The sequence below is a fragment of the Aristolochia californica genome, unplaced genomic scaffold (assembly GCF_029961685.1).
Source record: "Aristolochia californica isolate CCGP_79_NKW_82.1479 unplaced genomic scaffold, dmAriCali1.0.hap1 SCAF_2, whole genome shotgun sequence".
NCBI classification, from domain to species: domain Eukaryota; kingdom Viridiplantae; phylum Streptophyta; class Magnoliopsida; order Piperales; family Aristolochiaceae; genus Aristolochia; species Aristolochia californica.
Genome location: NW_027181881.1, coordinates 1,298,008 through 1,323,920, shown reverse-complemented (window position 1 = coordinate 1,323,920; position 25,913 = coordinate 1,298,008). Strand labels below are relative to the sequence as shown.

General features: G+C 39.8%; 4 protein-coding genes across 5 annotated transcripts; 1 reads left to right on the top strand and 3 right to left on the bottom strand.

Annotated features, from left to right (window-relative positions):
* The first annotated feature begins 12,088 nt into the window (after positions 1–12,088).
* Positions 12,089–12,436, top strand: LOC137956534 (peroxidase-like). Its single transcript, XM_068804072.1, has one exon. The coding sequence runs from the start codon at positions 12,089–12,091 to the stop codon at positions 12,434–12,436; it is 348 nt and encodes a 115-aa protein (XP_068660173.1).
* Positions 12,437–13,850: 1,414 nt separating this feature from the next.
* On the bottom strand, positions 13,851–15,395 carry LOC137957225 (protein XRI1-like). 2 transcript variants are annotated; one of them, XM_068804972.1, is made up of 5 exons: positions 15,278–15,395; positions 15,017–15,168; positions 14,847–14,931; positions 14,547–14,723; positions 13,851–14,447 (listed from the first exon to the last, which is right to left on the bottom strand). In XM_068804972.1, exons 1-5 carry the CDS (start codon positions 15,366–15,368, stop codon positions 14,164–14,166), a joined length of 789 nt encoding a protein of 262 aa, XP_068661073.1. In that variant the 5' UTR covers positions 15,369–15,395; the 3' UTR covers positions 13,851–14,163. The 2 variants fall into 2 exon arrangements, with proteins under 2 accessions (XP_068661073.1, XP_068661074.1); XM_068804973.1 differs by having other exon boundaries at positions 13,851–14,444.
* A 1,306-nt stretch (positions 15,396–16,701) lies between these two features.
* Positions 16,702–21,582, bottom strand: LOC137956526 (pentatricopeptide repeat-containing protein At4g33170). Its single transcript, XM_068804061.1, has 2 exons — positions 18,197–21,582; positions 16,702–17,502 (listed from the first exon to the last, which is right to left on the bottom strand). Exon 1 carries the CDS (start codon positions 21,580–21,582, stop codon positions 18,637–18,639), a length of 2,946 nt encoding a protein of 981 aa, XP_068660162.1. The 3' UTR covers positions 16,702–17,502; positions 18,197–18,636.
* A 2,402-nt stretch (positions 21,583–23,984) lies between these two features.
* Positions 23,985–25,494, bottom strand: LOC137957184 (transcription factor MYB52-like). The gene is made up of 3 exons (XM_068804919.1): positions 25,146–25,494; positions 24,556–24,981; positions 23,985–24,446 (listed from the first exon to the last, which is right to left on the bottom strand). The coding sequence occupies exons 1-3, from the start codon at positions 25,258–25,260 to the stop codon at positions 24,268–24,270; spliced, it is 720 nt and encodes a 239-aa protein (XP_068661020.1). The 5' UTR covers positions 25,261–25,494; the 3' UTR covers positions 23,985–24,267.
* Between the last annotated feature and the right edge of the window lie 419 nt (positions 25,495–25,913).

The window sequence follows — 25,913 nt, the reverse complement described above, 5'->3', positions numbered from 1 at the left end:
ATTTTCAGTGAGAGTACCATTGAGGAACGCATTCTTGACATCAAATTGGTGAAGAGGTCATTTGTTGGTCAAAACAATATAGAGCACAACTTGGACAATGGTAGCCTTTACAACAAGACTAAAGGTGTTAGTGTAGTCAAGAACAAGTATTTGAGTGTAGCCCTTGGCAACAAGGTGTGCTTTGAGACGCTCAATGGATCCATTAAGTAGATATTTCGTCTGAAACACCCATTTGGAGCTCACAATGTTGGTGTTGGCAAGTCGAAGGACTAAAATCCAGGTGTGATTATTTTGAAAAGCTTGAACCTCGTCAACCATGGCAGCAAGCCATGCAGGATTCTTAGCAACAATTTTGAAACCCTTAGGTGCAGTAGAGACAAAGAGAGTAGAGAAAAGTCCAGAGGATCCCATGATACTGAGGTTGGCCGAATGGCGAGTTTTAAAAATACCAGTTTTAGCTCGTGTAAGCATATGGTGAGAACCAAACAGAAGCTCAGAAGCAGGAGTAGGAGGAGTGATTCATGTCTCAGTAGATTTTGGACTGGAAACCTGGGGCGGCGAGGAGGGACCTACACAAGAATTAGTGGCTAGCAAGGACTCATCGATCGGATCAGTACAAATAACACACGAGTTAAATCCGGATAGAGTAATGGGCAAAGAATGGTGTACAGAGGAAGAATAAGGGGTTTGTATGCAGAAGACTAGGTTCCAGAAAGTTGGAAAATGGAGCAAGGAAAAGGGTTGAGGCTGAGAAGTTTTGATGAAAGGAAAATTGTGTTCATAAAATTGAGCATGGTGGGTGATGTAGAGTCGATAGGTGATCGGATCAAGGTAATGAAACCCTTTATAAGAGGGACTATAACCAAAAAAAATGTAAGGAATGTTGCGAGGCAAATCTTTGTTAGACATATAATCACGTAAGGAAGGATAAACACAACAATCAAATTGATAAAAAAAAAATCATAATTTGGAAAGAAACCATGTAAAAGTTCAAATGGTGATTTACCTCCAAGAAGTGTTGCAAACAAATGATTGATGATGTAAGATGCAGTGTTGAAGCCGTTAACCCAAAAACGAGGAGAAATATGAGAGTGAAAAATAAGTGTCAAACCAGTCTCAGTCACATGTCGATGTTTGCATTCAATATAACCATTTTGGACAGGAGTATATGGATAGGAAAGTTGATGGTGAATGCCAGACGTACGAAAAATGAATTTGGAAGCAAGTGCTAGTAAATTCGCCTTCGCCGTCACTTTGAAAATTTTTAATACGGGTAAAACATTGATTTTTCACAAATTTTTGAAATTTGGTAAAAACATCATAAGTTTACATTTGATATCATGTAAGATTTGAGTTAAATCTTTGTAATCACCACAAAATTAATGGTGAGAGTATACATTGAATTTATACAGAAAATTTACAACAGTAATCGGGTTTTTCTACCTCTGATTCAAGTAATGGAAGCATGGTCTTCAGGCTTCTATTAAGATGGGATATCCTTCTCAATTCACCTTTAATTGGATTTAGCTTTACCTAATCTCATTTGATGGTTCTAACTGTTAGACTTGATGTCTAATAATAATATAAACATCATAGAAAATAGATATTAAATCCTCCATAATTCCATTATCATGAAAATCATACATATATCATAGAATTGAAATAAGAAGAATAAAGAGAGCGTACCTTTCATCTTGAAGAATATAAACAGAACTTGAAGTGCACAAGATAATCTTTTATACTTCGTTTACAAGTGATAAGCTTGCTCCCGTTCAGCCAGACTGGGTGTGCAAATAGACTTAGCCTCACTTGTAAGACCATGGAGGTTTATATAGATTTTCAAATGGTGCACTAATGACTTTTCATAAGGACACATCCTCTTAGAAGATATACATCCTCTCAGGAGGGATACATCCCCTCAAGAGAGACATATCTCCTTAGTCCCAAGGGATGTGTCCACTAAGTCAATGTACCCATTTAATCTACCTCTACAGGGGGATGTGCTGGCCATTATTCCCTGTACTGAACATCCAATGACAACATCAAGAAGTGGGCCCCACGCCTCTAATATCATAGTAATTTATTTTATAAATTATCTATTTGAAACCATAATTCTAACAAACTCCCACTTGGTTTCAAATCCATTTCAAATTCCGATTTTCGAAAAAAAACATGAAAAATCAATTTTGACACATAAAACCATACCATGACCATAGGCATTACCTTAAACACTTTAATATACATGTGTAGTTAACCCGGGCCTACACAATATATATCTTAGATATCCAAGGCTGGGAATAAACCAAATCCATACTTGTCAAATTTGCCAATTCAGCGGTCTCCATTCATAGCATACTCGGACCTGAACTCAGGGTAAAGCTCTGTACTAGTTCGAGTATTAGCCACTAAGGTAACTGTGCCTAATCAGTACCATAGGCCTGAATAATTTAGACATCCAACCCAACTTTCCTATTGAGACCCTTTCGTATATACATACAAGTATATACCTAATAAAAAAGCTGGACATCAAGGCATCTCACCGTCCATAGCATACTCAGTACTTGAGGAGCTCAGGGTAAAGTTCTATACTAGCATGAGTATTAGCCGTAAAGGAAACTGTGCCTATGCAGTCCCATTGGCCTGGACAATTTAGAGACTCAACCGTCATTCCCTATTGTGACCCTCATATATACACGTACAAATGCATACCTAATAGGGAAGCTGAATCTCATGGCATACACTGAGTACTCATATTATCACACAAAAGCATATGCATTTTGTCAAAATCATTCCATGGAATATAAATTACAATGTCATGACATACATAGTATTACAAATCATTGAGACCACAATGCATACAAAACAATGTTCTCCCACTTGGTCTCATCAATTATAAACAAATCAAACCCATGTTCCCCACATGGAAAGTGAAACTGGTCACGGGAAGACACTTGGTTAGTGGATTAGCTAAGTTATCCGGAGAAGATATCTTATAAAGAACAACTTCCTCCTTCCTCAGCATGTCTCGTATATAGTGGTATTTGCCTTCGATATGTTTAGCCTTGGAGTGACACTTCGGATCTTTCGTGATAGCAATAGCAGATTCATTATCACAAAAGAGAGGAATAGGTCGCTTCACACAGTCTACCACTAGAAGACTTCACAAGAATTTACGAAGATAGACAACTTCCCTTGTAGCTAAGTTCATAGCCACATATTCTGCCTCCATGGTTGATTGCGCGACACAATCTTGCTTCTTGCTTTTCCAAGAAATGGCACCTCCTCCAAACATAAAGATAAAACCAGAAGTAGATTTTCGGGTATCAACACATCCTTGATAATCTGAGTCAGAATAACCAACCAATTCCAACTTGTCCGCTTGATAAGTCAAAGCATATGACTTTGTTCTTTTTAGATAGCGCATTACCCATTTTACCCCTTCCCAGTGAGTAAAACCTGGATTAGCCTGAAACCGGCTAAGAATCCCAACAGCATAAACAAGATCAGGTCTTGTACATATAAGAGCATACATAAAACACCCCACAGCAGAATCATATGGATACTTAGATTCGTCCAACTTATCTTTGAGGTGAGAAGGACAATCCACATGGCTCATCTTTTTAGTGCTATCATAAGGTACTTTACCTTGTATACAGTTAGACATGTGAAACCGATCCAGAAGAGTGTCGATATACTTCTCTTGAGACAAACTCAATTTTCGCAAAGATCTATCCCGTAGAATTTTAATGCCAAGAATATAAGAAGCTTTCCCAAGGTCTTTCATATCAAATGTCTGAAACAACCATGTCTTTATACCTTGGAGTAACTGAATATCATTCCCGGCTAATAAAATATCATCTACGTATAAAGTAAGAAAAGCAATGCGATCTCCCACTGTTTTTATATAAACACAGTGATCTTCTGGATTCTGAGTAAAACCATACGCTGTAATTGCTTTATTGAGCTTGATATTCCATAATCTTGAGGCTTGTTTCAAACCGTAAATAGACTTGTCCAACTTGCACACTTTTGCTTCAGTTCCAGATCTAACAAATCCACGTGGTTGTTCCATATAAATCTTCTCATCCAAATTTCCATTTAGAAAAGCGGTTTTAACATCCATTTGGAACAACTCATAGTCATAATAAGCTACCAATGCCAGGAGAGCTCGAATAGACTGTATTCTTGCAACAGGAGAGAATGTTTCATCATAATCAATCCCGTATTGTTGAGTAAAACCCTTGGCAACAAGACGAGCTTTGAATCTTTCAACTTTCCCTTCAACATTTCTTCCACATCAAGGAGGGTTTCCTCGTAAGTGTCAGGATCAGTAACATCTTCATTCAACTTTGTTCTTTCATAAGTTTCTCCAACATAGGTATAAAAATCTGAAGATGATAAGAGTTGACTAGGTTTTCTTTCTCTAGTCCCTCTTCGAATATCCATTTGGGTAGAATTCTCTATATTAGAAGGAGATTCAGAAGAAGACATTTCAACACATTATTCCAAGTGAGACTTCATACCTAAATCTTCATCACAATCAAATCTATCCTCAATGAATTTTACACGTCTACTTTCAATAATCACCTTCTCCTTGGGATCATATAACCTATATCCTTTCAAATGTTCAGAGTACCCAACGAATAAACATCTTCGAGTCTTAGCCTTCAATTTGTCCTTAGGATCAAGTTTTAAAACATGAGCAACACATCCCCATACTTTAAAATGGTTAAGACTATGAGTTTTGCCTGACCATACCTCATAAGGTGTTTTCTCAACCGACTTTGAAGGCACTCTATTTGAGATATAGGTAGCTATCAATAATGCTTCGCCCCAAAAGGATATTGGCAAATTTGCAAGTGCCATCATAGATCTTACCATCTCTAGTAAGGTTCGATTTCTCCTTTCAGCAATACCATTCTGTTAAGGTGTATAAGGCATGCTAAACATATGGATAATCCCGTTTGACTTGCAAAATTCAGAGAATAACTCCGAACAATACTCTCCACCTCTGTCGGTGTGCAATGTTTTGATCTTGTTTCCTGTGGCATTTTCTACCTCCAATTTGAAGGTTTTGAAATAATCTAAGGCCTCATTTTTTCTATGCAGTAAATATACTCTTCCATATCTTGAGAAATCATCTATAAATGTGATAAAATACGAATGACCATTATGAGTATTCACATTCATAGGTCCACATATATCAGAATGAATAATATCCAAAACATGAGAACTTCTTGAGCCTTTGGATGGAAAGGGTATCTTTGTCATTTTTCCATATATACAACACTCACAAATAGGAAAATCATTATGTGAAAGATTTTTCAATAATCCTTGTGTCACAAGTCTTGTAATTCTATCTTTGTTTATATGCCCTAGTCGTAAATGCCACAAATACAATTCATTTTCTTTAATATCCAAAGACGTAGAAACATTGAACACCATATTTCCACTAAGTTGCAATTGATATAGACCAGAATTTCGAAAACCTCTCAAAATAACTTTATCATCTTGAACATAAGAAACTTTCCATTGCCAAAGTAAAATGTAAATCCAAGTTTCTCAAGACAAGATACAGATAATAGACTTCTTCTCATAGAAGGAGCATAAAGACAATCTTCTAAATCAAAAAACTTATTATCAACAAGCTTTAGCTGGTAAGTGACCACGCCTTCCACAATGGCCTTTTCATCATTTCCCATGTAAATAAAACTTGTTTTGTCCTCAATCTTTCTTAGCTCCTTGAAACCCTGCAACTCATTCGATACATGAACAGTTGCACCAGAATCAGCCCACCAACTAAAAGGCTTGATATAAATAGTACAAGTTTCAAGAGATAAGGACTCACTGGTGTTCTCCTGTTGCCCTTCTTGCATGGTTTTCAAAGCCCTACAATACTTCTTTATATGTCCTGGCTTATTACAGAAGAAGCAAACACGTTGATTTGCATGTACTTCAACCCTTTGTTGATTGACCTTTTTGTCCTTGAAGTTTTGAAATCGAAAGTTCTTTCCCTTCTTCTTAAAATTCTTTTTCTTCGGCTTCAAAACTACTTTAGCACTAGGTGAAGGTTTATCTAACTCAATACTTGGATTGAGTCTTTTAGACTGGTGGTCGATCATATTAACCAAATCAAATATAGTCCACTTTGTCTTGGACAAAGAATAAAAGTCTTGAATATATTTGAGAGATTTGGGTAAAGAGTTGATAATGGTGACCACTTTAGTTTCTTCATCCATTAGTCTACCATGATATTGTAACTCATCTGCCATGGCAAGCATGTCATTTACATGTTTTCTCACATCAGCAGTTTCTTCCCATTTGGCACGAGTGAACTTTTGCCATAAGTTATTGATGTGAGTAAACGACTTTTTACCATATTTAGCCTCAATCTGGTCGAGAATCTCTTTTGTAGTGGGGACATAAAAATAAGTCATCAAGAGAGTCTCACTTAGAGCCCCAAGAATATGTGACCTAGAAATTTCATTAGCATTATCCCATTCCTTGAATTTTCTAAGGTCCTTCCTATACTGTTTCAGATTATCAGGGTAGTTTATTCGGGAAGGTCTTTGAGGAGGAGTATCCACTTTGATAATCTTATCAAACCTATAGCCTCGTAGCATTAAGTCAACCCGTTGTGACCAGTTCACATAATTAGTCCCATCAAGTACATTTTTCTTTAGGGACTCAGCAAAATTATGTCCACTACTGGATATTCCTGTCATCCAGAAAATATTTCAATATTTGGGAGAACATACATAATTATAGAATCATTTCAACCATCTAGAACTCTCATTTACCCTTTGGGGATTCATGAGAGTTACTAGGCAAATCATTCCACACATGATAAACAACCAACAAACAAACAAATAAATTAACTCATACTTACCCATTGGGGATTCATATGAATTAATTTACAACATACAAATCTAATTATACAATTCGCATTACCCTTTGGGGATTTTGCTAATCATATAATAAAATTAGTATAACTCATAAAACAAATTATACTCAAAATAAACACACATAAAATTAATTTAATTTATACAAAATGCATTACCCTTTGGGGATTTTGCAAATTATATAATTAAGTTAATTTTCACATACAAATACATAAATATACAACAAGACATGCAATAACACTAATTATAAATACTTCAAATAGCCAAATAACATGGAAATCCTATTCAAAATACAATTCTGGGTAATAATAAACCCTTAAAACACATTCTGGTTCATTATATTAGTAAAAACCCGATTTGGTTCATAGTTCTGGGTCATCACCGACCCGGACCGCACAAGCCTGCACCAGCAGGCTCGTGGCCAGTAGCCCGCACATAGCAGGCCCGCGCACAGTAGCCCGTACATAGCAGGCCCGCGCACAGTAGCCCGCGCACAGTAACCCGCACACAGCAGGCCTGCCTGCGGCGCCAGAACCTAATAAGCCTAAATTAGGCTTATTTTCATTCACTAATAAATAGCCAAAAATTCCAAAAAAATTATGGAAAAATATAGAAACCTATAATCTATCTCTATGATACCAGCAGAGGCATTAATCACTTGTATTTGTTAGACTTGATGTCTAATAATAATATAAACATCATAGAAAATAGATATTAAATCCTCCATAATTCCATTATCATGAAAACCATACATATATCATAGAATTGAAATAAGAAGAATAAAGAGAGTGTACCTTTCATCTTGAAGAATATAAACAGAACTTGAAGTGCACAAGATAATCTTTTATACTTCGTTTACAAGTGATAAGCTTGCTCCCGTTCAGCCAGACTGGGTGTGCAAATAGCCTTAGCCTCACTTGTAAGACCATGGAGGTTTATATAGATTTTCAAATGGTGCACTAATGACTTTTCATAAGGACACATCCTCTTAGAAGAGATACATCCTCTCAGGAGGGATACATACCCTTAAGAGAGACATATCTCCTTAGTCCCAAGGGATGTGTCCACTAAGTCAATATACCCATTTAATCTACCTCTACAGGGGGATGTGCTGGCCATTATTCCCTGTACTGAACATCCAATGACAACATCTAGAAGTGGGCCCCACGCCTCTAATATCATAGTAATTTATTTTATAAATTACCTATTTGAAACCATAATTCTAACACTAACAAACTATTTTCAGAAGAAGAAAAAATCCCCCTCCAGCCAGAAATTAGATAATTGGTTAAATGAGTTAAATTAATCCAAAGTTTCACAAACTTGGCAGCATATATTGTTGCATTTTTTGGACATTGACATGAATGGAACGAGTGACATAAGTGAATATTGTGATTTCATGCAGAGAAACGCATGTTTTTTTTATTTGTAAAATCCATGACTCTAGTCATTCAGGTTCTTCCGCAGGACGTGAAAACCAATGATGGGCATACCGTAAACATGAACGCCATCTGCCAAAGAAAACTGATATGAAAACCAGGCCCTACATGGTACTTCTCCTGCAACGCTGGTATCTATACAGTGAGCGTGCTTTGTTTCTCTTCCACTTTCGCCAGGTACTGGCGGAAAAAGGGTTCATCAAAATTAATGACGCGTTTCATTAATAAGGAACTTTACAGGAAATTTCATCCCAAGAAAAAAAAAAAACACAAAAGACACCACGAAGATAAGGTTCCATGGCGCTATCGACCTTTTCATAAGAGGATAAACCAGGCATGCAGTCGATTTCAGACGGAGAAATTGCTCTCCGGAGATAGAGAAAGCAAGCAGCAGCCCCTGCTTTTAGATAGCTCCGGCTTCCCCACTGCTCTCTGCAACTTATTGGAATAACAAATTCATTACGTCGACAAAGATGACGCCATTTAAGCGGTTTTTACTTCTTACCCAGTAAAAGCACACCACGTGGGTGAGTAAGAGCTGCAGCCGTTCGTTCAACGATTGATCGATGATCATCTCCACCCTTTCGGGTAGGCGAGGTGACTCTGCGGGCTTGTTGAAGGTTTTCTCGCTGTCCATGCATCGTTCATGGGGGGGAAGCAGAAAGCGCGGAAGAGAAGACGAAAGATTGTGTAATGAGTCATCCGGCGCCGCATACTCCAAAGAGAAAGAGCGTAATTTTGTTCCTGCTCAATCGAACCGCGCGAGTTTTGAATTTGCAAGCAGAGTCTGATGGGTTTTCTGGAAGTATGTTGGATGCCATGGGAAGAGGCAGCAGGGAGTGAGTCGCGAGCACGGGAAGGATTGTGTAGATGGAATGAGAGTCTCGCGTCTGGACAAATTCCAACCAAGAGAATCTTCAAGCTTTGTGGCTTGGAAGAACAATTATTTTAGGCGAATTTAAGTTTAATTTTACTTTCAAGTCATCTAGCTCATTATTTTTTGTTAGTTCTCTATCATTAGTAACATTAATTAGTATTAGTTGACTCAAGTTTTGATTTTCCTTTTTTATACCTCTTGTGATCCGCAAACATCTCTGTTCATGGCTCGAGATTGGTTGCAGTTTGAACTATCATTGGGAATTGATTGACGATACCTGAAAATAGAAAAAAGAAAAGAAAAAAAAGCAAGATTCTTTGACTGATTAGCCGCCTCTGCCGTCGCCTTCAGACGATTTTCATCTCCCACCAATCCTGAGACAGGCCTTTTTCGTTTTGCCAAGTTTGACCTGGATTCAAGAACACAATCACTAGAACGCAAACCGAATTACTGAGTACCTTGCGAACTGATCGAACCCACCTGGAACTGGAGTTATTAAAGTTATTTGAAGCAGTTTCTCGTTATATTAGGTAACTTCAGGGATGAATGATGTTGCTGTTCGATCACAAGTGGCTAATCGAATGTCAAACTGTCTCACACAGTCGCGTTCCAGGGGAAAGACCCAGGATGAAGCCGGAAGATGAACAGAGTTCATGAAGACAGAAATGAACACAGTGAAAACGAAATTCTGCTATGAATAGAAAATGAAATCAACTATAAAAATTAAAAAAAATTTAAAGAAGCATTGGATTCCTCCACCGCGAAACAGAAGAGGTACCCGCCATCGTTCTCGTCAGGCTGTATCTAGGATCCAAATTCCATACTGAGAAAACCCAAATGCGCGTGTCTGCTAAAAATATCGCAGGGAGAAGACGGGCGAAGAGGAATTTAATTAATCGCAATTGTTAATCAAACGCATGAACCGTCTTCTTCTCTCCTTCGCAGCAATTGGAGGAGCACAGACCTCGAACAAATTTTCGCAGGATACCCTTGAGAACTCCGCCCCTGATGGGAATCCAGCGAGGAGCGGTGCCGGAGGTGGCCGCCGGACGTCTCAACTTGAACGGCGATTTAGCTTCAGGTTTCGCCATTGGAATCGCTGTAGAGTGCCGACTTCAATGTCGGTGAGAAATTTATAGTATGACTGCCCGCGTAAGACATGACGCGTTCGACGCGTGTTTAGACCGTACTAAGAGAGTGGAGAAAGAGAGAGAGAGAGAGAGAGATTCCTGTATAAGAACACGGAGAGAGAAACCCAGGAAGAAGAAAGCAGGGGATCGCTGTCTTCTGATAAACACGGTTTGAGTCGCTCGACCACCCAAGTATGTGCAAGTTTTACTGGGTCTTTTCGAGCGAAGAAGACGGAAAAAAGGATATCAGAAGGATTTAGTTCGATTTCGAACACGGTTTGGTCCTCCGAAGCACCGTGTTTTTCAGGTTTGACTCTCTGGATTGCCGAATGCTTTCCTTTTTCTTATTTGTGGTTCTTGCTTCATTCCTAGAGACAGCTGAACAGTTGAGAGTAAATCGTAAAAGACCTTTTTTCATTTGTCCGCAGCTTAAATTCATTCGTTAAAACCGTCGCAGTGAAAACGCTTGCACTGACGCCATTAATGAACAAGCATCTGCTTAAAAAATGAGAGACAATTCTGAGAACATTCTTCCTTGTTCTCGCTCCCATTTACTCGATGGGATTTCTTGACAGAAATCAAGGCTCTTGGAGTCCAAAGGCATAGCAAGAATCCATCCACCCCTGCCCTCATCCTCATGGCACCCTTCGTCCTCTTTTCTCCTCATATGTATCAATCAGTTTTTTGTATTGTTATGGGACTTTGGAACGGTGTTAAATTTCTAAGATCATCTCATGTACTTGTTTTATTCTACAATCAATTCTAGCTCCAGAAGTTTCTTTCTTGTTTTGATTCGTCTTCGTTTCTTTTTAAGTTATATTTTTCTGTCCAGACTTTGTCTGAATCTTCTTCTCCATTGTTTCGCTGCTTCTGCCTCATCTTTGCTGATGTTTTGGAATCAAACACTCAAGACTCCCCTGCTGGCTCCACTTCTTGCTTAATTTTACGAATATGTAAGCAACACGTGCATTTGGGGGAGTTTTATTTTCTAGGCCTTGTTTCTTGAGTATTATTAGTTGTTGAGCAATCGTTGGATTTCAGATATTTGTGTTAGATTCGGAGGACAAAACATCTTATCGGTTTGATCTAAATATTTCTAAAATCGGAATCGAGCTTAAGCCCAAAAATTTTAGTTGAGTTGGAGCTCGAGCTCGAGCCAGGTTCAAGCTTCAACCTATATTTAAAATTAAAAAAATAAATAAATTATAAAAATAAATAAAGAGAATATTGTGATGAACTTAGTATCATTGAACAGTAAGCTATCACAGATGAGTCCAAGACTTTGCAACGGAGCATACTAATGTATAATAACTAGCTTAACAGACCTAAAATAAAGTGAAACACTTCCATCAATAGTGTTTATTCCAATGGCAAACAACAACAATAGATGTTGAAGGACCCAAAAATGTTGAACGATCAGTTGTCTTGGAGGTTTGAGGTAAATAAGAGTAACTATTAACCAACTAAAGAAGCAATCGACGAAGGCAATTAGAAAGTAAAGGGTATTTTCGTAAAAAAAATCTACTAACGCACAAGCTAACAAGCTGAACTTGGAAAATGTTGAGTTTGGCTTGTTATGCTTAACGAGCCTTGTTTCAAGTTTGAACTCGAGTTGAGCTCAAGTAAAAATTGAACGGAGCTCGAATAGTTTGCAAACCGGTTTGGCTTGGTGCCACACACTGTTCTTCCTTCTCAGTCCGTCTCTTCCCCTTCAACGAGACTCACAAGCAGTACCCATGGATGGACTCGGGGCTTGTTTCCGACCTGACTCACAAGCAGTACCCATGGATGGACTCGGGGCTTGTTTCCGACCTGAAAGTCAAGTGCCCGTGTACAGAACACGGAGGTGGAGGAAACAGAAACCCAACTGTGAATCTCGACGTCGTCACCCCAATTCGCCTTGACAACAGATATTACCAGAACTTGATGAAGCAGAACGGAGTACTGACGTCTGATCAAACGTTGTTCAACAGTCCTTCTACGGTGAAGCTTGTTAGGTACAACGCCAAGCACCCGGCTGCCTGGGCTGCAAAATATGTGGCAGCCATGGTTCTAATGGGTTTCATCGATGTGCTCACAGGGACCTAAGGGGAGATCAGGAAGAACTGCAGAGTTGTTAACTTATCCAGCCGTCTCTAATGGTGGAAATGCAAAAGCAAGCTGGGATCATATTTTAGCTGAAAGAAAGAAAAAAGAGTTGGATCAGTTTGGGCGAGTCGGTGGCAAGGCAGTAACTCTAAAAATTAATAAGAAAAATTGCTCTGACTGTTCCTTTTGATTTCCATCATTCTGTTCTTCTCCCAAAAAATTACTGGTCAATCTTCAGTTACTAGTTTTTAAAATTAAAGTTTTAAAATGTTTTTTAATTACAAAATAACTTAAATCAATAATAAAAGGAACTGAGAGAGAAAAAAGGTCACCTTGGAATGTATACATGACGGATCAAAATTGGGTAATTTTTATATTAAGTTCAGAAATTGGTTATTTGTGCTAATATTTATAAAAAAATTGGGTAATATAAGAAAATTCCCTAAAATCAAACAGGAAGTGAAGCGACTGTTGAGTCATATACACGAGCTCCAGCTGTAGAGATATGGGCGATGGCAGTGAAAAGAAGGACAAGAAGACTGAAAGAAGTCCGGACATATGAAGAAACGAAGGCGGAACTGAAGGCGGAAAGAAGACAACAATTACAAGCGATGCAGATAGACGTTTATCACCGTTCCCAAGTCCATGAAAACTGATTAACATTCCGGAAAAAGAGAGTAGGCAGCCATGCGGGAAAGTTCGCCGGAAAAACTTTGAAGAAGATGAAGAGGGAATCACTGGCTTAACAAAAGGAATCTGGTTCCGAACTACGGAGAGCGAGCAAGAGAGGGAAGGGGGATTCGGGAGAGAGAGAGAGAGGGAGAGCAACAGCCATCAGTCGATATTAAATAGCTCTCGGCTGCCTTCTTCCTGAGTATATTTCTCCTCCGTCTTTATACAAATCTAGGTTAGCCAATCGGGGACATCACTTCGATAGTACAAGACAGATTTATTTTACGCAATCATGGTCGGCACATGCTCGTCATGGTTTGTCACCCAGTGTCCTCCAATCCTACGACACACGCAAATAGACAAAAGCGGCCACCTCTGCGTGCGGCGGGGTGCGGCATAAAACAACGCCTGCGGCCCAATACTCGTCCGATGACTGCAACTCCAAATCTTACTCCCATCGATAAATCAAAATTTTCAAAAGCCTTCAACTAATTAACTCCTCCACTAACCCCATTTTAGCCGCAAACGTGACCTGAATCTCATCTAAAAAAATATTGCATTCACTGTAGAAATTTTCAAATCCTGGCTTCTTCTTTCTTGTCTTCAAATAAAGCTGGTAAAAATGATGTTTCTCGCCCCCCCCCCCCCCCCAGTGATTGCAGTGCATGTGTGTAGTGTCCCCACTGGGGAAGACTTTCCTATAACTGCCAAGACTGTCTTACTGAAAACAGACTACCAGCCTTCCGCCTTTTCTACAGACGAACAAGAAGATGAAACAAGAACATAATGTTTGCTTGATGATTCCTCTCCTGCATTCATGATGCCAACATTCCACCTACTTGATGGCTCACTCGCGTTTTAAACAGCTTTGCATGCACCCAAGATTTTGGATTAATCACACAATCGAATTATCTTCTAATCAACACGCACTATTTTTTTTTATGCTGATGATGAAGAGAAAACCTCTATCCGATCAGATTTGATTGAGTATTATATGTTGCATGTAGGAGTACCGTCCATATGTACAATTAAGGAATAGAATCAGGGAGGGATGATCAGCCTCTGGTCCGGATGATGGTGATGGTGCCGTTGCCTTTGGTGTGGATTCGGTTGAGCGCGACGACGTCTTTGCCGGAGAGGCCTGGCCCTCCGGGCGAGACACAGGGGACGCAGGCGAATTCGCCGACGGGATGGCGGATGGGTCTTGTTGGCCGCATGTGGATGCGCTCGTTTATGTCGCCGAGGGTTACGTCACCTTCGATCCCTCCGGGCTTCACCATCGCGAATGGGTATGCCACTTTGAGTCCTGCGGCTTTCTTCCGGCGACGTCGGCAGCCTTCTGGTGAATTATGAAGGCCGGTAGAACTGATTACTTATCAGGACATTAGAAAGAATAGAAGAAGAAGAAGAAGAAGAAGCAGAAGATGAAGAGGAGTACTTGATGGAGACGAGGAATCCCGACAGTCATTGGCAGGTGGGATCTCGACGGCAGGTTCTTTGTCAGAGGAAGAAGATGGAGAGGAGAGATGCTCATTGTTTTTCGTTCTCATCTCCGTTGACGGTGTTGCACCAGAGCTCTCAGTGTTAATTGAGGTGTCGAAGCTAAAGGGATCATCTGCCGTGGAGAAAATATTTCCTAAACGCTCATATACCACTCGAACAACCAATAATTCGCCTTGGGCGGTGGAAGAAAAAGCTATGTATATATATATATATATATATATATATATCAATTTACCTGAAACCATGGTAAATTCATCGTCCCCAATTGGCCAGCTAAAATTGAGATAGAGATCTTCCTCAGAAGCTGATCTCCAAGAGTCCTGCTTTCAAGTTGCCCATGAGAACCTACACTGAAAAGAAAATGGAGCTTGCAGCGCGAAAGAAACAGAGAACGAAGTATCTTACTTGTAGATTTGTCTCCGAGCATGGTGACGACATCTGTTCTTGAGAGATCAGCAGCACTCTTCTTCTCTTGCAATGATCGTTCCACTGAAAAACAGCATCTTCAAGATACCCAGAAGAAGAATCCGCTGACAATAAGTTAGAACTCTGCATCACTAAAAAAAAAATAAAAAAATCCTCAGTTAAAATTACTTGAAAGAACAGACCAAATAGTTCAACCAGAGACGACACAGAGAGAGAAAGAGAGAGTTTCTTTTGACTTACAGGCGGACATGTCTGAATTGAGAACTCCAAAGGAGTGAAGATCCCAGTCGAGGGAAGGATAATTCTGTATACTATTATGAAAATCCATCATCGAAACTCGGAAGAATGTAAAAGAGAGAGAGGTTTCTTCACCGTGTGGTAGAGCTCACATCCATGGAAGCCTACCATTTATACAACTTTCAGAAAAGTGAAGTTGATTGTTTCCGGTCAGTCAACGGCAGAGAGAGAAAAGAACAGGAAAAAAAAAAAAGATGGTGATTTTGCCTCTTTCTCGAGATTCGGTTTTCTCCCTCTTTTTGCCTTCGCAATCTCACTCGCTCATACTTTCAAACAAAACCCAGTGGGCCCTCTGTGGCCCCACATATTGGCCCAATAGGACAGCTTGCATTAGTAACCGTTGATTTCGTCTACGTGGTGAGGGCGGAAAACCAGTCTTTCTGGGGCCCAGAATGTGGAAAACGGCCGACGAGAAATTCAAAATTCAGCTTTTTCTTTACTGTGGGGGCGTGGCAGTGATAACTAACTCGCTTTTAGCTCGTCCTTATGGGGCCACCTATCCGCCTACTCTCTGTAGGGCCCACCTGTTGGTCGATTTTGAGTGTTATTCTCGTGAGAGTAAATGTTCTTTTGGCGGTGGGACCACTCGGACAATTTGCCATCCTGGCGGATGACATGGCAGCACATGGTGCGAGCCCTGGGTGGTTGAATTGAATCTCCTTGATTTTTATTTATTTAAAAAAAAAGTGGCCAATCTGTGGGTTTTTCTTTCATTTAAATATATTTAAAAAAAAGAATATCTATTACCCTCTAATTTAAAGGATTTAAAAATTTTATTTGAAATTCGATTATTTTAATAAATATAAAATCTAAGAAACTGCATTAAAAAATACATTACTTTTTCTATTATTTGTTCAAGTAATTAAAGCGGGGCAGCAGCCATTAAGGTCAGGGCCCCTCTGTAATAAAGAAACCACGAAGAGGCTGACTGCCGGTCTTTAATTCCTACATTCTAAAGCGTGCGTTGTGCGGCAGTGAAAGGAATCAGGCGATCAACTTTTTCGATCTTCAGTCGAAATCAATTGATCGATTAATCAAAGAGAGAATGGGGTTTGAAAATAGAAATGGTTGGGTCTGGTTGCAGATTATGAAAGTATTTATTTTGAACATTAAATGGCTATTATTGCATTGAATGAGAAAGAAGGATTATCGATCGCGGTCTCGTCGTTTGTTCAACCGTGGATTGAGCTTCTGAAAGCTGTTGAACTGCGTTTTTGTTACAGTGGAGAAGAGGAAGAAGAAAGGAGGATGAAGTGGTGACGATGGAGAGAAATGAAAAACGAAATAAAAGATGGAACTCTTTTGTATCTTTTCTATCCTTGGCATTTTGGCCGATGATTGAAAATCCAATAATTCAGGTCTTATGAAATTATAGATCTTTTGGATGATTACATTGATTATAGAGATAATAGTTCATTTGAAACTCAAGAATCTATACAGATTTACGGGCTTGTTAGCAATATTAAATCTTAATTTGAGACTCTTCTAGTCCGGCTGGCAGAAATCCAGAAACAGCAAAAGCGACGCCATTACTGATCCGAGTGTCTCGCCGGACTGCTGATTGCTGACACTTATCCTTTCGATGACGTTGAGACCGCATCATGCTTAGATCAGACATGCTGCCGGGTCTGTACAAGAAACGTAATCATCCGACTTCGTCTGGATTTTTCCCGGCCATGCACGCGAAACGAGGATCAGCCGACCGCTCTTTATTCTTCCGCTATCTGAATACAGAAATCGAAACGGAAAATCACACGACTAGGGAATTTAAAGGCAAAAGCTGATTTTGAAAAGCAGTCATGACGATGAACAGGGAATGTAGTTCCTCTCTACAGAATCGAATCATTCGTAAATGTGGTTGACGACGACGCAGCACACAGGTTCGTCGTCTTTGAACGCGTTCTCATGATAGGCCTGTCCTGTCTTTTCCTCCTCTGTAATGGCGCCCAGTGGTGGGTCAACCCTTATGGGACGGCACGGATGTGGCTGCTCTCTCGGCTGGAGCGATTAGCCAGTTGACGAATGCATCAGGTCTGCTGCCGCCTGTGAAAATTTCAGGCTCTTCGTCTTCATCTGGATGCTGATCATGCCACAATGTCAGGCTATTTTCCATCATTCAGCAGCCATTAATGTGCGTGAGCAGACGTTGTCGTCTTTATGCATACTAACTGCAGTCAATGCAATCATCTGGACAAATTAATTTAACTCTTCAACATGTTCATCAGATAAACTAATTCAACTCTTCACCAGGTTCATCTAGTAAAAAAAGATTCTGGAATTCTTACACTGAAAGGAGAAAAACTTAACCTCCATAGAGTCAGAAGATTAGACAAACACGGGATCTCCAATCAAGCAAAGTTTTGCAGGAAAGCCTACTGTTCGCTTTGAAAAATTAAAAGGCTCGCTACAATATTAAATTGAAAGTCTCTATCAAGTTAACAAAATGAAATTCTTCCTCTCCTTTCTAAGTGAATGCTCTGTGTCAGGCTTTGCGGAAATAACAAATCCGGGTGCCTATGAACCAGAGGTTCCTTATTGGTACCCATTCACATGGCAGCCGGTAGATCCCCACTTAATGGACCAATCAGGTGCCTCTAGTTCAAGAGCACCGAGATTTATTGTTTCAGCAAATCCAACCCAGATGTAATTTTTTCTTGCTTTGGTTATGAATTCCAGATTGTCAAGAGGTTTATTGCTGAGAGTTTGCCAACTCAATGTGGCATCACATTGTAACCTCTGGTTGCAGGTTCCAGAAGTAAAGCATAGCTTTGCTCAATAGAGAAGTAGCAGACAAATGGCATTTGCTGTTCTAGGGAAAAATGGGGAGAAAAGGAAAAAAGAGAGTGGAAATGGAACACTTACTATGCCAAATCTCCGCTTGTGGTAGCTGCCAACATAGAACCAAAAACAAAATTCCATTACGTCCGGCTGATTACTAATTGAGACAGTAACACTTTCCTAGTAACAATCAGCAAACAATTTGAAAACATAACAAAATTTGTCCCTCTAAGGAAGAGGATAGGAACCAAGAATAGGATTTTGCAATCTTGATGTACAGTGATCAAGTAATCTGCTTCTGCAATATTGGGATTATACCTAAATAAGGTGAGTGTACATTTAACATAGGGATCTTACTGGCAAAGAAGGCAGAAGAGGAGGGTGTTAGTCCGGATACTGTTTCTCATAGGATAAACATGTTATTAACTTCCATCAAATAAGTTTGCGAAAGAAGAATGCTTTGTCACCTCCATCTGCTCCAGAATTTCCCAATCAATTTTTTTCTCTTGCTCTCGTCCCCCAGATTACCAGTAGTCTCCACATGAGCACTCCCCATCACTAAAAAGATGAAAACGATTTGTATCTCTCAAAACAATTTCCCGTCCAACAACCTTTGATATATATTTAATGGCGTTATGACAATCCCCACAAACCCGAAGGTTTTTTATAACTCGAATCCTAAGAGGAGGGGGAGTACAGAGAAGTCCATATGCTACTGCTAGCTTCTCACTATGATAATAGAGGGCTCTTTCTTTTTCCTCTTCCTCCAATTCATGCAATATATAACTAGTGTCCGGGACATATCCCTCACGCTGGATCCTTCTCATCAAGTCCTCCACCTTATCATATATAGCATCAGATTCTGGATGAGATTTATCATCCACCAGGAAGATATGCACCTTATTCTTCACTTGGATCCAACTATACCCTGGATCTTTTTTAACACTTCGCTTCCTCATCATCTCCCTAGCTCTAGCAACTTCATCCCATTCTTGGGCCCTGGCATAGATATTTGACAAGAGAACATATGCAGATGAATCAGTTGGCTCCAATTGCATCAGTCTATCGGCCACTCTCTTGCCAATTTCAAGATCCCCTTTAACTCTACAAGCTCCAAGAAGTGCTCTATACATTGAGGCAGACCCTTCAAAAGGCATTGTTTCAATCAGCTTTTCTGCCTCACTAACAAGACCTGCTCGTGCAAGCACATCGACTAGGCAAGCATAGTGCTCAACTTTTGGCTCAATATTGTAGTCCTTACACATTAGATCAAAGTATCGATATGATTCTGACACCAAGCCAGAGTGGCTACAGGAAGAAAGAACCCCAATAAAGGTGATCCCATCGGGTTGAATGCCCAAAGATCTTATTTCTCTGAAGAGATAAAGGGCTTCTTCACCATTTCCCTGTTGGGCAAGAGCCACAATCATAGCATTCCATGATGTAATGTTCCTCACACCCATCCTCTTAAACAATTTGTAAGAATCCTCTATGCATCCACATTTTGCATACATGTCTATAAGTGAAGTTCCCACAAAAGTGTCCGATAACTGTTCCAACTTAATCGCATTTGCCTGAATTTGCCTACCTTGCTCTAATGCAGTTAAGCATGAACAAGCTTTGATAAGGGTCGAAAATGTGTATTCATCTGGCTGGAGGCCTGAGCTCCTCATCCTTTGGTAAAGCTGAAGGGCATATTCTTCATCTCCCGTGTCAACACATCCTGAAATCATGGCTGTCCAAGCAACATGATCGGGCTCAGAGATGTTGTCAAAGACAATAGATGCATCTCTAGTGTTTCCACACTTGAGGTACATATCTAGAATTCCACTACTAACACATACATCTGAGTCAAAACCAACCTTTACTGAATGGGCATGAATTTGCTTGCCATGCTCAAGGGACACCAAGGAACTACAGGCCTTAAAAGCAGTAGCTAGTGTGAAATGATCTGACTGTTCACCATAATTTTGAACCAAACAGAAGAGTTTCAATGCCTTCACATAATTTCCATTTGCCACATATCCTGCCATCAATGCATTCAAGGACCCCAAGTCAAACAAGCTGTTGTTAAGAATATTAAACAGATAGTCCGCCTCTTCCATTCTTCCATTCTTTGCATAATAATCTAGCAGTGATGTCAGCACAAAAACATCCATCAGATTACCACTTTTTAGAGCAAGAACATGAACTTGTTTGCCAAAAATAGTCCCGTTTGTGACAGCACCACAGGCCCGGAGGACACTAGACAATGTAACATGATCAGGCATTACTGCACTGTGAAACAAATCCATAAAAAATGCAATTGCTTCTTCCCCTAAACCACCCTGTACGTAACTGGAAATCATTGTATTCCATGAAATTAAATCCAGTTCATCCATTTCATAGAACACTCTGCCACTATAATCCAAATAACCAGTTTTTGCATACATATTGATCAAATTATTCGCAACCAATATGTCAAAATCCAACCCTAGTTTTACAATCAAACAATGGATTTGGCTCCCCATATCAAAATTGTTTGCACCTGCAACTCCACAGAGAACCACAGCAAATGTTATACCATCACTCCTTGTGTGAAAGCTCTTCATTGCAGTAAAACATTCCACCACTTTGTCAAAAGCACCTTCTCGTAGATAAGTAGACATGGTTTTGTTCCACTTAGAGACATCAAAATCATCATAAAACAAACAGGATTTAACTGCAAAGGCGTGCACTACTTCCACAACATCCTTCCTACACCCTTCAAGAACGAGCCTCATAGTTGCGTCATCTGGAAGAAGTCCAGTTCTATGCAGTTTTGTGAACATTAGAAATACTTCACTTTCAGCACCCACATCTTTATAAGCTTTTATAATCATATTCCACAACACAGTATCTCTTAGAGGAGTTTCATCGAACAGTTTCTGAGCAGTTGGGATTTTTCCTCCTTTACAGTACAAATTAATTAGCGGGCCCGAGACAAATAAGTCCGAATCGAGCCCAATCTTCAAAGCGAGACAATGTACACACTCAGAATCAGCAATGCCATCTGAGTTCAAGCATAATTTAAGAACCGGCGCCAAGGTGTACCGGGTGGGCTTCAGGGCATTGGAAAGCATCCTACGTAACAGCGAAAAGGCTTCTCCATTACGGGTCTCATCAGAACAGATGGCATAAGAGGAAAGAACTGAATTATATGCAACAATGTCTGGGTTGGTAATCTGGTCGAAGAGTTGGCGGGCAAGAGACGGAGAATTGCATTTGGCGTACAGATTGATGAGGTTGTTGGTAAGAGAAGTGCCGTGAGGGAGGCCGGAGGCTACAATGCGCGCGTGAATGCATTGGCCTTGGCGGAGGTTTCGGGCGTAGATGCAACTCTGGAGCAGTGGAAGCCATGACCGAGAAAGGTCGTCCTGAGAAACAGCAGAGAAACAACACAAGAATGAGAGAGATCGTGGACTACGTCTGAGCTGTGTGTGGAGTAGCATCACCCGCAACAAACATGGTCCTTTACGAAACCACGGCTCTCAGCTTCCCCTGTGTATTCCGTACTTAAGGGAGGGCTGAGAAAAATAGTGGGAACGTCCATTTAAATCAGGTGGACTTAATTTTTTCTTTTAACCACTAAATTTAAATTAAATGAATTACGATCTATTTTTTCTTGTCTTATGCATTATTAATTTAATTTAATTATTAATTTAATTATTTTTATAATAAAATGAAAAAAAAGGCTTGGTTGTAAATATATTGCAATAAAGGGTATTTTTATAAATAAATACTTAAATAATTAGCTACAGCCAAGGTTGGCGAAATTAATCAATGTTCCAGAACTCGGAACTTTTAACAACCACCACCACCACCACAGTTGTGCGATCATCGTTGTAAGCTCCGGACTCATATCCCATTTAGATTCGATAAAATCTGAATCAGGTTGGGTCACCCTACCCTCTTGGATTTAGAGATTCAGGGCGGTTCAAGAGACGCGCTGAAAAATAGGAGAGACCCATCCACCCCCAAACTTACTCGTCTTTCTCCGAGGAATCAAACGAGTTCTTGTTAATGTGTTTTTGTGAGCCATTACCTTCTCACTTTCTGGGACTCAACGATGCTCCTATGCATCATTGTCTAATCCTTATTTCGAGAAGGAATTCCATTAATTGCGACTACTCTTTCCATTACATTCTCTCATTGTTAAGAAGGGGAATCATTACTTGTTGACAGTTTCAGGTTGAAGTGGTGAAGGAAGTAATGGACAGAAGAGAAAAAAAGGATAGGTTCTGTCTAGGATCATACAGAGACAGGTAACAACCACCCCTCTATGCACAGTACGTGATTTTATATTCTTTTCTTGAACAGAGAATGTGACCAGCTTTGTAGCCTAAGCTTAGTGCTCCTGCTGCTGTTACAGCCCTACCGACTACTAATGAAACTTTTTATCAAATCATTCACATCTCTTTACGGCTGATTCTGGCAGTTACGTAACATATAGCAGTTAAGAAAGATCTTTCAGCTTGCATGTCTTAAGGAGTAATGTAAGTGTTTCAGTGAAGGGTGTCAGCCTCCGTCTGTTTGTTAACCTGAACTATGCTTCAGAAAGGACTGGTAAGAGCTACCCAGATCGCTCTTATTATTAATGAGCTCATTTCTCAGAAACGGTTAAGAACCGAGTCTGAAGGAAAGACAGAATTTTCAGCTGTTCTAACTTCTGATCAAAGTAGCAGATGATAAAGGATATCTGCAGATCATAACCAATTAAGTTTTTTTTTTTTTTTTTTTTAATCTATCTCGGTTGATACGTTTCAGGTGGGACTGGGTATTCTGATTTTGATTTCTTCTCTTGAAACTGAATCAAGTCCTTTGATCTTCTGCAGTTCAACCTAGCACAAGTTTCTAACGACGGATTTGGCGTTTTGAGAAGCTGGCAAGTGACCTATCTGGTGAGATAGTGGTTCTCACTGACGGGTGGTACCCATTGTTGAAATTTGAACAATGGAGATAAAAGAGCTTCGGTCTGTAGTGGTGTCATGACGATGGTGAGAGCTGAACAATAGAAGGGGATGGAGGCAACCCATAGTAAATAAAACAAAAATATGTACAACCTCACCAGCTTCTTAGAGGTAGGCTTCCTGTAAATTCAGTCTTAGTTCCTCCTAAAAAAAACCTTGCCGAAGCTAGAAGGTCGTTTTTATCTGTTGGTCTTCGTTGTAGCTCCTACACATGGTTAATTTATGGAAGGAGGTTCAAGCACAGGTTGTTGCTTTACATCTGGTTTACGCCAAAACGACCAGCAGAAGTTTAAAGTAATATAAGACTACAAAATCTGTTTAATTTGGTATCAAACAGTCGTGAAGTATCTGTAGAACCTCGATAGTTTAGATATGAACAGCCATCACATTCTAAAAGGATTAAGCTCAGTGATTTTTTTACCAGTATAGTAGCTTCTAATAGTGTCCGTTTGTTGTCGATTCCTTTGACTAATTGAGGATTTAGAGTCGCATTTCTAAATAAATGAAGGTAAAACGCTCTTCTAGAGGCATCCGATAGTACCTATGTGGACCCAGACAAAATTGAACAGTTATCAACCTTGTCATTGTTAATTGTATAAATACCACCCTTAATCAATTGTAAAAGTGTGACTCAATTCATCCCGTGGTATTGTTCAGTTCATGCTCTAATGTCATCATCAACGAAGAGCATTTGGCTGTAAAAGCATTGAAGTCTTTAAACTTATGAATCTGATGCATGTAATTGAATACTTTAAGAACCGTTAGTCGGACATAATGCAAATATAACAACAATTAGAGATAATCAAATGGAGCAGACTGAATTTTGCAAAACCAAGAGAATAAAGATTGAAATACTTAGCATAAATAAGGATAAGAGTCTTTGATAGGTAGCCCAGATACATTTGATTTTTACAGTTCGATTTCTATGGTTCACAAATTACATCAGGAGGTGAAAGAACTAGACTGCAGTTTTCACAGTGTAGCATTTTCCTAGAAACCCATTTCAAAAGGGAAGCAGCAAGGAAAGAAATAAACATCTTGAAGATATGGGTTTGTGTTACTAGTAATTACAACAGGGAATTCAGTGCTATGGGGTTAGGGTTTGTGTTTGATGCGTCTGTTTCTGTATTTCTATGGATGTTAAGTCGAGATTGATCTGTGTACCGGCTAAGTTTTTCCAACAGCTAAGAAATCTATGAATGGAACACTGGCCTCGTTTTGATGTTTGCCGTCTTCCTCTTCCTGCTTCGGATCTTCCGTTGTCATATTTGGCTTTTGATCATCCTTCTTCGAGTTAGTATTTACATTAAAAAAATCGTAAAATTCGACTGGAGTATTCTCTCTATCTGCAACAATTTGTGAAGAAGAGCATGCAGGAATTGTTAGAGGTTGCAAGTTTTGTTTATTAGTGAATCGAAACCCAGATGAAGGACTGAATGAATAAAAATTTATTACCTTTAGTCATGGTGGGATAATAGCTATTGATCCCTGAAAAGAGCTCTGTGAAATTGTAGTGATGGCTCTGGGCTTCTGTGCTTTCTACTCTTCCGTAGTATTTTTGCATCAAGTTATTGAGGTTCATCAACTCGGAGTTTGAGGTGGTCGTTTGTACAGAGAGAAGCTTCCCATCTTTGATCAAGGACTGAGCAGCTTTCTTCGCAAAAAATCTTGATCTCTCCCGACACCTTCGAGCCATGATCACGTGCCAGTGATTCTTAACTGCGTTATCGGTTCTACCGGGAAAAAGACGAGCTATTACTGCCCATCTGTTGCCGTGGATTCGATGAGAAGCTAGCAGCCTCTCTTCTTCCTCTTCTGTGAACGGGCTCCGGTTGATTCTCGGATCCAACTGATTAAACCATCTCAACCTACAGCTTTTTCCTGCATCAATTTAATTTTCGATGGCATGTTAGGCACCGTAGACCTTAATCTACATCGTGTTTCTCTTTCTCGCTACCTACGGTTAGAAATTTTCGATAAAACCGTTTGGGAGGAAAATTCATGAAAGTGGGAAAGAAGCTTGTACTGTTGAAGATGGATCGAACCTGATCTTCCTTGGAGCTTCTCAGCTATGGCGTTCCAGTTATGAGGCCCGTATCTCTCTACTAGTTCCTTAAGCTTCTCGTCTTCTACAGGTCTCCAATGGCCTCTGGTACACATTTGATCCCCAACAAAAATAAAAGGAAACAAATACCAGAATCAAAAACGTTAGAAAGATGCTTGCTTATCCTCTGCTGCTATCTCCTCTTGCTAAAAGAAACATACTACACGATCGGTTCAACAGAAGCTAGCTACAATTGGAGATCAAACAACTAGCTCCAGAAGATCAATAAAGGGGGTACGACGTACGATTACTGGGTGTTCATCGATTTTGTTTTCTGGGTGGTAACAGGCTTGAGATCGTCTTGAGAGGACAAGGGGGAAAAAGCAGAAGAGACCGGATCATTTAAAGAAAAGATAAGAGCATTTTCCGTTAGAGAAGGTTTGGAGAGAGAGGAAGAGAGAGAGAGGAGTTGAGTAGCGATTGATGCAACGTCCAGGCTAACAAAGGCTACTTTTGAAACATAAAAAGAATATTGAAGAGGAAGATAAGAGAGTGGAAGAAAGGAGATAGGTTGCTTGGTGGGGTGAATTTCGTTCTGCTTTCAACATCTCTCTCTCAAGTTTCTAACCTACAACGTCTACTTAACCCACCTCAAGCTCTCTCTCTCTCTCTCTCTCTCTCTCTCTCTCTCTCTTCTCTCTCATATGTTGTGTTTATGTTATACATCGATCAAAAGCCACTTGTTATGGCTTCCAGAAGCTGTTTTTTC

Excerpts from the sequence above, each read along its gene's own strand:
- LOC137957184 (XM_068804919.1), bottom strand. The coding sequence starts at position 25,260 with ATGTGTACCAGAGGCCATTGGAGACCTGTAGAAGACGAGAAGCTTAAG. Across the intron at positions 24,982-25,145 it reads GAAGCTCCAAGGAAGATCAG|GAAAAAGCTGTAGGTTGAGA; the intron begins GTTCGATCCATC and ends AAATTGATGCAG. Across the intron at positions 24,447-24,555 it reads TTATCCCACCATGACTAAAG|ATAGAGAGAATACTCCAGTC; the intron begins GTAATAAATTTT and ends AAATTGTTGCAG.
- LOC137956534 (XM_068804072.1), top strand. The coding sequence starts at position 12,089 with ATGGACTCGGGGCTTGTTTCCGACCTGACTCACAAGCAGTACCCATGG.
- LOC137957225 (XM_068804972.1), bottom strand. The coding sequence starts at position 15,368 with ATGATGGATTTTCATAATAGTATACAGAATTATCCTTCCCTCGACTGG. Across the intron at positions 15,169-15,277 it reads CAATTCAGACATGTCCGCCT|TGATGCAGAGTTCTAACTTA; the intron begins GTAAGTCAAAAG and ends TTTTTTTTTTAG. Across the intron at positions 14,724-14,846 it reads TGAATTTACCATGGTTTCAG|ATGATCCCTTTAGCTTCGAC; the intron begins GTAAATTGATAT and ends TCTCCACGGCAG.
- LOC137956526 (XM_068804061.1), bottom strand. The coding sequence starts at position 21,582 with ATGCTACTCCACACACAGCTCAGACGTAGTCCACGATCTCTCTCATTC.